Source organism: Echinops telfairi, unplaced genomic scaffold (genome assembly GCF_000313985.2).
Source record: "Echinops telfairi isolate 266 unplaced genomic scaffold, ASM31398v2 ScPeMD7_70;HRSCAF=299, whole genome shotgun sequence".
Classification (NCBI taxonomy): Eukaryota; Metazoa; Chordata; class Mammalia; order Afrosoricida; family Tenrecidae; genus Echinops; species Echinops telfairi.
In genome coordinates this window covers 50,488,417-50,503,268 of record NW_022103968.1, presented here as the reverse complement: position 1 = coordinate 50,503,268, position 14,852 = coordinate 50,488,417, and the positions used below count along the sequence as shown (strand labels likewise).

At 40.9% G+C, this 14,852-nt stretch overlaps 1 protein-coding gene across 12 annotated transcripts in view; it reads left to right on the top strand.

The window, feature by feature from the left end:
* ANK3 (ankyrin 3) overlaps window positions 1–14,852 on the top strand; it is a 378,044-nt gene that overhangs the window by 285,318 nt on the left and 77,874 nt on the right. For 9 of the 12 annotated variants that reach the window (XM_045291329.1, XM_045291327.1, XM_045291326.1 and 6 more), the window contains 2 exons: window positions 4,968–5,192; window positions 7,926–8,080. In XM_045291329.1, coding sequence (XP_045147264.1) covers window positions 4,968–5,192; window positions 7,926–8,080 — 380 coding nt within the window. Of the gene's footprint in view, window positions 1–4,967; window positions 5,193–5,720; window positions 5,820–7,925; window positions 8,081–14,852 lie in introns of all 12 variants that reach the window. The other 3 variants (XM_045291321.1, XM_045291325.1, XM_045291322.1) reach the window with 1 other exon arrangement.

Below are 14,852 nucleotides of genomic sequence, written 5' to 3'. Positions count from 1 at the left end.
ATTAAATTATTCATTGCAGCAGAATTGGCTTGGGTATTCTGGTACCTCTTGTAGGTTATACATTTTCCTTTTCAATTAAAAATATGTCATTTCTCTCGATTTTACTTTACTATGGAAATGAAGCTTTGTTTCTGGGCATCTGATCTTCCCTTCTGATGGGGATTTAAATGTAGAAGCTTGTCTGTTTATTGACCTGTTTGATGGCCTCAGTGCTTTGCTTCTACTACATCAATCTCATTCAGATATTTAGTTCAATAAGCGTTGAGCTCTGCTCTACTCATTGTTTCCATCTGGTATTGCCTTTGATTTTCAAGCTTTTGTGTTTTCATAAGAAGAAAATATAAACGTAAAGCCTCCACATCAACAGTTGGTACTTTTTGCTTTCTTGAAATCAAATTATACTTACATTGAATGAACAGTTAAGGGAAATTAGAGGAAATAAACAAATGTACTTTAGAAAAAGATACATATTTATATATTATATATATATTTAAAAGTTCACATATATATGTACTCAAAGTATGTATACATATACATACATACATATGTCCACATACAGAACGTGGGCATATATGTATGCACACACATAAAAATTCACCCATACATACATACAAATACATAGGTATCTATATATGCCAAAGTGTGACTATAGATAATTCAAACTGGGAATTTCTGATATCCAAACCAAAAAATAAGAATCTATAAAAATGAGGAATATCTCAGAATATTATTGTCTTTGAATTTAGCATTTGGAACATACATTAGTTGTGACCTATAACAAAACCTGTGCCCTTGAATCAATACCTGACTCAAAACCATATAAGATAGAGTAGAACCATTCCTTGGGGCTTGAGAGACTATAAATCGTTATGGGAGCAAAAAGCCTCGTCTTTCTTCTGTGGAGCAGCTGCTGGGTTTGCACCAGCAGCCCTGTGGCTAGCACCTCAGCCCTTAATAATTTGTTCTGGTCCATGACCAGAACCAGGGAAGATTCATTTAAAAATAAATTAACACTAACTAACATTTGTAATATGTCTTATATTTTGTTGAGTATTTCTTGCTTTTCTAATTAAAATAAATTGTGATAGCTAACCTGTACCTAATGCTTTTTGTGCAAATGGTATTACACTAAATCTTTTACACGCATTTTTTGCATAATATTTATTTGAACCTTAAAATGGCACTATTGATTGACATTACTCATTATCCCCAGCTCTGATGTCTGAGGCTCAGAGGTGTGTTAGAGGTTACTTTAAGTAACATTACAGAATGGAAATGTCTGACATCTTAAAACTGTGGAAACAAACCAGTGTAATTTCATTCAAATGGAGATAATTTACATGTACACTATATATGAAAGTATTACAAGGTACGTTAGTCAATGGAGGCGTTAAAGAAGTATAGAATACTAAAATCAGAAATTAATTTTCCCAACCATAAACGCAAACACAAAACATTGCCAACGAGTTGACTCCGACACAGAGCCAGGATCTCCAGGCTCCCAGGGCTGCATGCCTTTAGGAAGCAGATGGCCTCAACTTCCACCAGGAGCAGTCGGTGGCTTGACCTGCCAACCTTGTCGTTAGTTGTCCAACATTTACACAATAAAACCACCGAGATGAATACACTTACTCCTCACCACTGGACCTCTTACTGTCTGACAGTTCACATTCGCAACAACGGCATCTGACGGGTGTGTGCATGAACAACCCACCGGAAGGTAATGAGCACACCAAGATGCTAGGTGAGAGTGACATGCACCGTCGGTGATGTTTAAGGTGATGTGATTTTCCGTGGTCGGGTAGTTCCTTATGTGATGATCTAATCCGGCCGTTTCAAACGATGTAGTCATCTTCCATTTGTGGCCTGATTCAAGCATCCTCCATTTCCACATCACACCGCTTTTCACAAAATGAACTGGTCTTTGGAACCCAGTGATGTTTTAAGTGAGGAGAACTTGGACTAGAATCTGCCAACTGCCTCCCTTTACCTTTGAAATTTATTTGACAGCAGTCAACAAGTGCAACAAAGGCAGAACTGATGGTGGCAGCCAGCCTGGGCTTCTTTGAAAAGGAAAATACACACTTGCGATTCATTTAGCAACATCTCACTACAGCAGAGCTGTGGGGCACTTTGTACAGCCTTTTAAGGCCATTATTCTTCCAGGTGGTACTATAAATATCAGTGCCTTGGTTTCATTTTCTGAGGGTTTTTATTTTCCTTTGCTTATCATGACGTTTTCTGTTGCTTGCTTCTAATTATCTCACATTAATTTTTCCCATTTGCTTTCTAAATTATTTTGCAGCTATTCTTCTCCACTTCCTCAGTATGATTCAAGGTGATAACTGTCTTTTATGTGAACCATCCTTTTCGCAGTTTTAATTGATATGAATTTGTCCTGTGGTTAGATTGTGTCAGTGTCTGTAGTGTCTCAGCATTTGTCATCCCACTGTTCCTAAAACTAGAAACATTTATGTCTTAGTTTTAGGATCGTTTATAGATTGTGTGCTGTAGTTAAAATACAATTATTAACATACACATAGGATTAGCCATCCCTTTAATTTCTTTATTAGTAATGATGCATGACATTTTTTTTGCCCAGCGTGTATGTGGGTTTGGAAAATAAATCACGGTATTTCATAATACTATTGAATATTAAGTCTCAACATCCTGTTTAATATATCTGTATTTTGCTCCCACTTGCCCTCGATGTGTTGGCACTGCAGAGTTGAAAGCTCAGAAATTCAATGCTCATTAAAGAGCACCAGCTAGGTACTGGGTGTCCCACCACCACCGGGAAAGCGATTCTTTTAATTTGACATTACAAATGTTGTAGCTATACTGTTGTTCATAGCTTCAGTATTTTCATATTGCCACTGATAACCACCTCAGACTGCTCAGTAACAAACTGCATTAGTATGTTTTTTTCACATTAAAGATCCAGCATGACCTAAGTAGTCTGTAAGCACACTTAACAAAATTCACTCTTTCTTTGAGTTATTCAAGAAACATTTATGGTGTGCGCTGTGGGGTACCCTGCCATTTACGCAGTGAACAAACCAGGCCCGAGCCATGTTACTTTCCATATTGCTCAGAGATAGCTGCTGCCACGGGCCACCCCCCTCTCAGTGGGAACATGCCCGGGTTTGTTCATGCCAGTACACTGAATGCCACACCTACACTCTGAGTGGTTTCTAATGTGTGCTTTTACAATCAGTTCAAATCATCTATCAATTTTAATTATTAGCTGTTGGGAAAGTTCCAATTTTGTCTTAGTTTCCTTCTAATACTGCCTTGTTATGAGTAAAGGCAGTTGTTAATTATATAAACATGCATGTGTTCATATATAAACACATGCCTAAAAAAATGTAAGCACAAAGAATAAACTCAAGTTAGCCTACTGTGATCTAACATTGGAAACAATTACATTAGAGAGTTGTACAAGTGAACAGGTATTGTTGCCGATGACAAAGGAGTCTTTGTTGTTGTTGTTGTTGTTGAGTTTTGATAAGGGCAGCCTGTCCTCTGCTACTTTGAGTTACCATCATGGGCCAGTCCTAACTAATGAAGTAGAATAATCTCAAAGACACAAATTGATCCTAAGTAAATGGGTGGAAACTGAAAAGGAGCAAAAGAGGGTGTGGTTGTCGGTGTCTGCCTTACCGATGGCCAGAACAAATTCTGAAAATCTGATCCCTATCCCATTACCTGCCTTACTGAAGGGTCAATTCTTCCAAGATCTTGGTTCGAAAGGCTTCATCCTTCAGAAAAGGGTCCCTAGCTAGGATTTTCATGCAAGTTCATAAAATCTGTTTGCAGGCTGTAAGCACTGTTTTTAGATTGGTCAATAGTAGGGTATTTTGATGCACTGGGATTATAATTTCTCCAAAAACATTTTGGAGAATAAATGTTTCCAAATGCATCCAAAGAAATGTTTAAGCAACATTTGATGATATTCCAATCATAATCATATATTTAAATAGGAAAATTGGAATGCAAAGATATGTGCAGAGAGGACGCTTGCTCTGACTGGCACTCATGTGTTGGGCTCATTGATACCTGTTCACCTACTTTGTAATATTGTGATGATGGCAAGAATACTCATGTGGGAGGGGGGAAGAGGGGTTCCTATGAGAACACGATCCAAATCAGAAATTCCAGAATGCTGTTATCCAGATGTGACAACTTCCTCATATTCTGTATCTACTTGCACATCATTTTTTACTCATTAACTTTAATATAAAGATTGAGTGCAGAATTATATAATTTGGAGATATTCCCTGAAAAGTTTAAGTACCATTATTTGTATTATTGTACAAATATTCAAGGATTATTTAAAGGAATTTTTAGACCAAGGTTATGCTGACAAGATTAAATCCCTTTCCACCAAAATTACTATAACAAAACTAGTCATCTTCTGCTTTTAGTATTAAATTCTGCTTTATGAGCATAAAAATCAGAATGCTGGTATAATGAACACATACTCATTTTATGAATTTCATGAGTTGTACTTGTTAAGACATACTGTGGAGTTTCATCTTACTTGTAGGGGAAAGATGTTATATAGTATATGGTAAAAACAAACAAACAAACACCCCACTTACAGTTAAAATGACCTACAAAGAGCATACATAGTGGGAGCTTATTAACAACCATCTCTTAAAAGTGGTAGGTATTCTAATGTTGAAACACTCGCCCTTCGGTCCGTTTGAGCAGCTGATACAGTGGCTGACCTCTATTAAAGAGCCATGTAAAACCAAAATATAGGTTGTTGGGTTGCAAAGTTTTGCCCACTGTACAAGCTACCTGCTTGTTTGATGTGACTCCACCGTATTTATTATCAATTTTAAGAGAGAAAATGATCGTGACATTGAATATGGCTTTAAACTCAGAACATATCATTTCAAAGCTTGTGGTGAAGGCCATCTGTTTCTCTCCTCACCTGGCTTCTGGTCTTGTCCCTGCAGGTTTCTGGTTAGCTTTATGGTGGATGCAAGAGGTGGTTCCATGAGAGGAAGCCGTCACCATGGAATGAGAATCATCATTCCTCCCCGCAAGTGTACAGCCCCCACCCGAATCACCTGCCGTTTGGTAAAGAGACATAAACTGGCCAACCCACCCCCCATGGTGGAAGGAGAGGGATTAGCCAGTAGGCTGGTAGAAATGGGTCCTGCAGGGGCACAGTTTTTAGGGTAAGTTGATTTGTCAATTTTAACCTTGGCCTTCATACTACATCTTTGATTTTCTTTACCCGTAGGTAACTAGTAAAACTACTTAGCTGGACCCCATTGGTTGGGTACAACTTTTCTAGTGTCAGAGGTCACAAAACTGCGTTATTCTCTGCAATGCTATTTGGTACTTCCTTAACCTGGTGCTGGTCAAAGCTTTTACTAACCAGGAAGCATGTTATCTGCTCAGTAAGTGCCCCGACCCCTAACAGCCCCCATCGACGTCAAGGGACCATTCTCAGGGGACCTGCGGACAGATGCTGGAATTACGTCACCACATTAAAGAACTAGCTCTTTGGGGATGTGTCTCCTTAAAGATCAGTGTTCAGGCCAACCGTCTTCTGTGCGTCGCACTCTGCAGACAGGAGCTCGACGCTGAGTTCGTTTTCCGCAGTGGCACGGGGGTGCACATCAGGCAGGCTCTGTCGCGATGGCAGTTTGTTCACAATCTCCCCTTCTTGTTTCTCTTCCTGCTGCATGGATGCTATTCAGTAAACTGCATCTTCCCACCAATCCTCCCCCTGTAAATGAGGGTGAGAGCTTGGTTAGCCGAATCCTGCAGCTTGGGCCTCAAGGAACAAAATTTATTGGGTAGGATCTTTATAGACAAGATACAGAATGTGTACATTTCTTTTTTCATTTCCAGTTTCCTTCTGTCACACTCATAGTCTTCTTCTCGTCTTATTTAAGTTTTTAAAAAAATGCTTTCAGTTGATGTGTGTCACTGAAAGGGAAACGAAAAATCATAGTGGCTTGACTCAATGTAGCCCCGCTACCTATCTTGTGCTTCCCAAGCATGTGGAATTCACTGCAAGCATTCTGCTTTCATAACCTTGTGCTCTTTGTCAGTTATCATTTTTTTATTTGAAATGTTTCCAGTGCAGATGATATTTTTTAGGACGAGCTGAGAGTCTTTAATTTTAACTCAGTGACAGAGAAGGCATTTTGCAGGTTTTGAATCACCTCTTGCTGTAAATGATACGAATAATTATATAGAGAGAAATGTCTACAGACAAGTGAGGCGCAATTTTAAAATAGGGACTTTGGCGCTCTCGGTAATCCTTATTGGCATGGGGAAGGAAATGTTATCAATCAGTTAGTTGATTTTGAAAATGTTTTGAGACAGGGAATTGAAAGTTAACTAAAGAGGCTGCAGATAGAGAGTACTCTATAAAGTGATTAAATTATTTTGTTTTGTTTTCTTAAAGCTGAAGTGTGTTGGTATTTGTCGCTTGTTTGCTCGTCTGTTTGATTGATGTTGTTGCCTTGGCAGTTTGCATGAAAACACCTGTTATGAAAAGTTATGCTTGGCTTTCACTTTGGTCAAAGACCCCTGTTCATATCTTCTCCGAATTGTTGAATGTCATACACAAAACACATTTTTAAAATATTTATAGAGACAGTATCTGATACATTCACCTGCAAAGATTGTATCTTATTCTTACACCTCCCCCCCAAAAAAGATTTAATACCCAATTATAATATAGTAAAACACTGTGATTAAACACCCTCACATTTTGGGATTATTAACAGTCTTAGCCATAGTTGATGTTGTCTCTACCTATCAAGGAATAAATGCATTTTATAATTAATTTTTAACTGTCCTTAATTTGGATCATTATTTTGCCAAAAGAAACTTGATCAGATTCATGGGTCCCCATGTTGAGAGAATGCTTTCCTACTCAGTCAGGTTTTTCTATCTATTTTTACCGGTCAGCACTATGATGACTAGTTCCTCTTTATGCTCTCGGTGTAAGCCTGCCTCTGCTCTCGCTGTGTGTACACGAACTCTTAGGTGAAGACGTGAGGTGACATACAACCTCTGTAGGAAAGTAATGATACTGTCTACTTAAATGTCATAAAATAAAGCTGCACAATCCAACCACATAAGCTGTGCGTGATTGTGGTCGGCTTAATTCCATGAATCCTTTTCTAGTGCTTATGCTAACTTAAAATTGAACCAGTGAGTTTCCCGTGGCTTGATTGGCTACCTTCAATTTGCAGCCAGTCTTGCACGTTGCCTTGGGCAAAAGGACACTCAATCCTCAGTATATCAGTGAGTGGTGACTTCAACCGAGTCCTTTTTCCGAGAGCTTGACTATTCATTCTACCAGAGGTTCTACCGAGCCGGGAAAGCATTCCCATTTTACTCATTGGAAATTGGAGAAACTATACCTGAAAGTTGTGGCAAGAGTTCCAGAGAGCAGGTTATTAGACTGATTTCTTGCTGAGGGGGAAGGAAACAAGCACAAATTATAGGAGTAGCCTTTCAAAATAGGAAATGTATAGTATTTGTGAAATAAATTACTGTGTCCTTTTAAATCATTAGCATTTTATATACTATCAAAATCTCTATCCTTAAAAAGGGGGGGGGGCAACTTTCTATCTACCTGATGGTCAATTCTAGTAATTTTCTACTCCTTGATTCAGAATTCTTTTTTGTACGTGCTGAATACTTTCCCTGCACAAATCCAGTGCGTCTCAAAGAGTTGTTTGCGAATGGGTGAATGATGGCATGCTCTCAGGCTTCTAACACTTATTATTTAATTAGCAAATGATTCTGCAGCTTTGAAATCATCCCCAACCTTAGTGGCACCTCTTATTTTCAAGTGAATAATGTTACTGAGATGCTTTGTTAAGAATGCTACTATGCGTATACTTCATTAGATACCAAAATAATGTGGATTTTTTTTCCAGCCCCGTCATAGTGGAAATCCCTCACTTTGGGTCAATGAGAGGAAACGAGAGAGAGCTCATTGTTCTTCGCAGTGAAAATGGCGAAACGTGGAAGGAGCATCAATTTGACAGTAAAAATGAAGACTTAACCGAATTACTGAATGGCATGGATGAAGGTAAGGAAGGTGACGCCTCGTCTCTGTCCTTCGGCAGAAATCACGGGAATGGACAAATCGTGGGGACGGAAAGAAACGGAGTCTGAATTGCACGCGTTCGTGTTGAACGCTCAGACGGGCTCCTCAGCACTTTCCCTGCCTGTCTCCTCTACCAAAGGCACGGGGTTCCGTTTCACCTAACCACCTTTTTAATTGGGTTTGTCCTTTACAATTCAAGTGCACCAATGTTCTGGTGACTCTCTCGGTCTCTCGTCTTACGTGTGAATTTTAACAAAATCCAGTGTTAGCTAAGGAGGGAGTGATGATTTCGTGGGAGTTAGGCAAAAGGTGAAGGCATTCCTGAGAAAAGACATTCACATTTTGTTTCCGGGGTTATTATTCCCGAATCTTTTATTTTATCCGGCTCCATTGTCTCCCAGAAGAACCAACTGGGAACATTTGTCTCCCGTGCTGTCAACGTGGTATCGGGAGGGACGAGCCCAGGGAGAAGAGCATCATGTCTGGTAAAGTAGAGGCTCATGGGAAAAAAGGGCAGACCCTCCACAAGATGGATTGCCATGGGCTGCAACAAGGGGTGCAAGAGCAGAAGTTTAAGGGTGGCCCAGGAGTGGCCGTCATTCATTCTGTTGTACGTGGGGTCACTCTGGATGGGAACCAACTGGATGTCGTACCTAACAGCAGCAGCGCAACCGGAGGAGCTGAATGTTCATTTTGCTATGTTTCTATTCGTTTTCCGTTTTTCACTTTGAGTACACATGATAGCCTATAGAAGTAGAACTAGAATTTTTAAAAATAATAGCTATGGAGTAGACTTTAGATTTCATGCTAACTTGTTTCCATTCTGTTCGTCACAAATCATTACAAAGAGAAATCAGCCAGTTCAGAAAAATGATGCCCAAACACTGCTCGACTGAGAACCCTAACCCTCTGTCCTGGATTCTGTGGTTATCTTAGAACTAGTCGGAGAGTTTCTTTGCTACATTTTTAAAGACCAGATAAACGTTGGTTCCCTTCTAGAGAATTAAGGCGAAATAGGAATACTTCAGGTTTAAAGAACCAGGCCCTCGAGGCTACTGGAACAAAGACGAGGGCCAGATTTTCCAAGAAAACAGGATATTCTTCATCGCTTCCATTTTGAAATGATACAAATGAAGGAAGCACTGCACATATTTTGATAACTGAAGCTCAGGCTTCTACCAAGTCCAACCGGATTTACCACCAGCCTCCCCCTCCAGGGGCCCTTTCCCCCTTTCTCGAACATGCCAGTTCCCCAAAAGAGAGGCAAAAATAAAAACCGATCTTAGGGGGGGAAAAAAACAAAAATTAATCCTTTCTTCCTTGAAAATCCAGCCAATCAGAGTTCTAATTGGGAGAAGTTATAAGTACAATTTAGGAGATTTCATGCTTTTGTTATTCTACCCTCTGTTCCCCTCCCGTTTTCTGTTGTTAGAAATCTGTTTATTAACAAGATAAAAGCAGTACTTAGAATGAACCAGTGACCACCTTAAAACGCAAGATAGCCTTTAAGGGAGGGAAGATTGAACTGTGCTCTCACTGTTCCAAGCAGCCTCTTTGATTTCACTAGTTTATAGTGTCACTTTGTCGTCTTCGGCAACCAACTCTTTATCATGCCTGTTGTGCTTTCTGTTTTCGCCGGTTTTCCTCTTCACCCCTCTTTTCCATGGACGAATTCAGCACACTTCTTTTATAACTACTAGTCCTATTGCATGCGCTAATCTGGAAATTTAAAAACCCTTACTAAAGAGTTGTAAGGCTTACGAAAACCGCATTGTTGTAAAGATTGGTCTATGGCTCTCAGCATTTCCATGCGCACAGTAACACTAACTCCTAGGAAAGCTGAGTGTAAGGTCAGATCAGTTGCTCCGCGTACTGCGGCAGTTAAGATCGTGATCTGTGGAAGTCACGGAGACTGGAATGCCTGTCTTGGCTCCCACACTTAGCAGCTGCATATCTAAGCACTCTGTCTTTCTAAACCTTGGTTTATCTGACTCATGAGGCGAATAGTATTGTGTGTCGTATAGGGTGATCATGGAGGAGTAGGGGGGCTACTTTATGTGAGGTGCTCAGTCTCACGCCTACTCTTAAGAATTCCTTGATCAAGGTCAGTCATAGTCCTGGATGCTGTCTTCCATTTTGCAAGCAGTGGCTCCTGGCTGAGAGGGCAGGTGACAGCTGAAGTCCTGCCTCCTCCACTTGCCCAACTGCCCTGACACTGGCTGGACAGTTCCAGGGCAGAGGGGGGCTCCTCTCTAATCTGCGCAGCACTGCTACCTGGTGGCTGAGCCCTGGACCTGCAGCGCTGTGCCCCCTGGAAATAACAACTCACAGCCATGGCGTTGATGCCCCATCATGGCGAACCTGTAAGACGGAGTAGAGGCCTGGCCCTTGTCTATAAAGCCCCAGCTAGCGCCAGAGCTGGCTGGTACTCTTGGACTGCTGACTTTGCAGATGGCAGCCCAATGCCCAACCAGTATGGCACCAGGGTATCTCGTCTACCCTAAATAGATAGCTTTTAAACTAATTCGTATATATATGATAGATATTTTTAATTATCACACACTTACTGAGCCCCTCGTTTATAACAGATACTGCCTCACTGGCAGTGCTCGTTCTAAACTCATAATAACAAGTGCCTAGAAACCCATCTGAGATGACCTCCAAAAGAGGACTAATGAAACCTCATTCTGATCTAGCTAAACTAGGAAGTCACCAGAAATGCTTTTATTATCAAACAAACAGAGGCATGCTTATGAAGTGATGGAAATGAAATGTTTAATATGCATAAGCTTGGAGATATATAGTCTCATACATGTATGTGTGGTGTGTGTATGTATATGTATATGTATTTATATATACATGCATATATATGTTGTTGCTATCAGGTACCCTAGTGTCAGTTCTGATTTGTGTTGTTACCAGGTGCCATCAAGTGGGATCCCCTGGATACCCTTTGTTAACTCCAGTTGGGCTCGTAGTATCCCTGATCACAACTGATGGTATACTCAGCCCATCACCCCCAACGAATCAGGACAGAATAGTAGGTCTAGAATTCTGAATTCTGGACTTCTGATCTCCAAACTAGCTGCCTTTCCTTCTGCAACAACCTTTACTTCTGTCTCTTCTCTAATGCAGGATGCTTTGTGTCTGAAAGCACTTCATGTAGAATAAAAATGTCACATGATTATCAGTTGCAGTTTAAAATTTCCATTATTATCCATATAATTTCCTGTCCTGTTGAGTCTCTATGAGCCAGCATTGACTCGATGGCAGTGAGGGTGTGTTTTATTATTATATAAGTACTCCCCTCCCCTTATGACTCAAAAGGATATGATCTGCATTCAGGGGGGGGGGAAATTACAGTTGTAAAAGAAGGTGGAATTGAGTGTTATTTCAATGACTAGCATGTCCTGGCAAAAGCATCAAGATTATACCAGTGAAGTGGCCCCCATTAGCAAGGCTTCATCCTCAGAGGAGGCTAGCATGACACAGGAGATACATGGTCTAGGTATGAGGGACCTGCGGCTGCCACCAGTGTCATGTGGCAGCAACAACCTTTGCCTTTGGCAGCAGGTATCTGCCTTGTCTTACAACTTGCCAATTCATTTGTCCTAAGCAGAGAAAGAGACATTGCTAAAAATAGATATTATAATAATAACATGAACATTCATCTTCCTCGCGCACGCACACACAAAATAAGAATCACCCGAAGGTGCACCAAAATGAATCCACTCTGTAAGTTTTGTTAAACTTTTACTTAGGCAAACCTAAAAGTCGTAATCACAGACTTGAATTAAACATGTTTAAAGTTATGTCTTCAAAGTCAGACTCCAAAGAGTGTTTGGCGGTTATGCTGGTCCTGGGAAGAAAAAGGAGTAGAAGAATCCTTCCTTGTTGTTGTCAGGCACCGTCTGATCGTCTCGCCCATGGCGACACTCCGCACAACAGGAAGAAACACGGCCCTGGTGCTGCGCCCTCCCAACTGTCCCGATGCCTGAGCCCAGTGTGGCAGCCGCTGTGTCAGTCCATCTCCTTGAGGGCCTGCCTCTCCTCACTGCCCCTCTGCTCCACCCAACATGCTGTCCTTCTCCAGGGACCGATCGCTCCTGACACCGTGTCCTCGGGTCTTTAAATGAGAAGTCACAAACGCTGCAGCCTGAGCTGTCAGTAGAGTAGCCCCGGTCACAGGTGACCATCTGGGGCTCGAAATGAGCTCACTGAAAACCGCACTGCGAGGGTGAAACACACCACAGTTTGAAGACTTAATACACACAAAAGTCAGTGCTTTTACACGCCGTGTTGAAGAGGTACTGTTCTAGATGTACTCAGTTAAATAAGCTATATTATTAAAATAAACTTTATTTGTGAGAAAAATGTAAATGACATAGCTGCCTTCCATTATATTTCTGGTAGAAGGTGCTTCTCTGGATAGTCTAGACCAGGGGACCTCAAACTTTTTAAACGAGGCCAGTTCACTGTCCCTCAGACCACTGGAGGGCCAGACTATGGCTTAAAAAAAAAAAACTATGAACAAATTCCTATGCACAGTGCACAGATCTTATTTTGAAGTAAAAAAACAAACGGGGCAAAAACACCCGGCGGGCCAGATAAATGTCCTCGGCGGGGCCGCAGTTTGAGAACCCCTGGTCTAGACTGTTTTACATGCTCTCATTGGTTTGGAATAAAACTCATTGCTACTCAAGTAGTACACAGCAGACTGAGGACGCATGAATTAGGCTGTAGCGCACTTCAATCTCACTGACTGTCTAGAACAAAACGTGGCTGCAGTTCTCTGGACTTAATTTTACAATTAAACACTCAAGCAGACGTCCAGTTGGACTCAGGGGCTGCCTGGACGACACAGGAGGACGAAGCGCTAGGGTTTCCAGGACAGTAAGTGCACCTCTAGGGAAGCAGACAGCCCCTTATTTCCCTGCAGAGCAGCTGTGGATTTGAACTGCCCACCTTGTAGTTAGGGCCCAATATTTTGTCCACTTGATAGATAAAATTTTTCGTATTTGTCATTGTAAACTTTCAGATGAGAGCCTACAAGAGTTTAAGATAATATATTTTAGGGTAACTCATTATACTTTTGTTTCATTGTAAGGTGAAGCAGACAAATAAATACTTGCTCTGCAATAGGAAAAAAAATTCTTTTTCTTAATTTATTACCAACTTCAATGAACAATACTTTAGAAATCGGTTCTTAGTTAGAATCTACCACTATGGTCCGTTTGAATTTAATTTCCTTGTTTGAATTTCTCAACCACGAGACAAACGGAAACCTCCAAGTGTCAAGTCTAATTGTAGGAGCAGTTAAATGACAGAAGTGCAAGGTGCCACTGTATGCCGTCAAAAGCACCATCTATCGGGGAAATCTAGCACTAGTTTAGAAAAACTCCAAAGAATAAAATAAAAATTGAACTTAATTCACTCAGGATTGTGGCTAGAATACATTTTAAAAGGAAGGGGGAGGGGCAGAGCCAAAGGCTGCTTATTAACCTGAAGTAAGCTTCTTTCAGACTATTGCCATAAAACTGGAATTTTAGTCAAACAGCAATTGTAGTATGGTGAAAGGAATCTATCCTAGAGCAGACTCTCGACCCAACTGTTCAGGAACTGGGATACTGGGCTGGAGAAAATGAGCATTACCGTAACCTTGTTTTAGAAATGTCTTTGTGGAACTTGTTTTGATGTGTCACAGTAAGGTCAGTCCTGACTCACAGTGACTCTGTACAATAAGGTCAAACAGCGCCTGGTTCTCTTCCTCACGGGTATTGCTGTTTGAGCCCAGTGGTGCAGCCACTTTATCAGTATCCGTGAGGGTCTTCCTCCTGTTTGCTGCTTATCCTTTTACCCAGCACAATATTCTTCTCCAGGACCCATCCCTCTGATAACATGCCCAAAGTACGTGAGACAAAGTCTCACATCCTCGCGTCTAAGGAGTATTCTAACTGCTTCCTCGAAGACAGATTTCGCCATTCTTTTGAAAGTTCATGGTGTATTTAATAGTCTTCACAATATGGAACTTTAGAGGGATCAGAAGGAATTCCCTCGTAGTGCTCCAAAGAGAGTGAAGAGGTCTTAAGATTTGGGGCATCAGCCTCCATTGCCTTTAGTGTCTGTTGACTACTGTGGCCAGTGTGTCAGGTCCAGGTCCGTTGGGTTCTAGTGTACCTTTAGATGCTGAATCATTTGGACTTTTTGGCATTTGACTCTTGTAGAGTGGCTAGTGGGATTAAATAGCTGACCTTGCGGGTAGCAATTCAAAATCTTAAAGATAGAAAGTAGAGTTGTTTTTTTTAAATCACATTTCTCGATATTTCTTTAAGCACTTCATAAACACATATGGTTAGCAGTTATGTTTTTTAGCAACTTTTAAAATATGGGCAGTCAGAAATTATATGAATTACTAAAACCGAAGGTGAAAGCAAGAACGTGTATCATCATTTCCAGGTATCCTGTCTTCTTAGCACTGAATGCATTGTGCAAAGCTGAGTAACAAAGGAGCTTCCAGTGTGGCATTGATCTAGAAAGATGGGAGCAACTGGATGCCAGCACTGAGTGAGAACTTAAATTACTGATGGCATAAAGGTGCTTTGGGGCCTTAGTACCTTGTGAATCCATAATTATTAAAAGTTAAAAAAATATGCTTACGTCGGACATTGGGCCTCCACTCAAGTACTCCCTCAACACAAGAATACTTTCTTCTATTAAATTGGCATTCTATGATGCTCACCTTCCCGACACAACC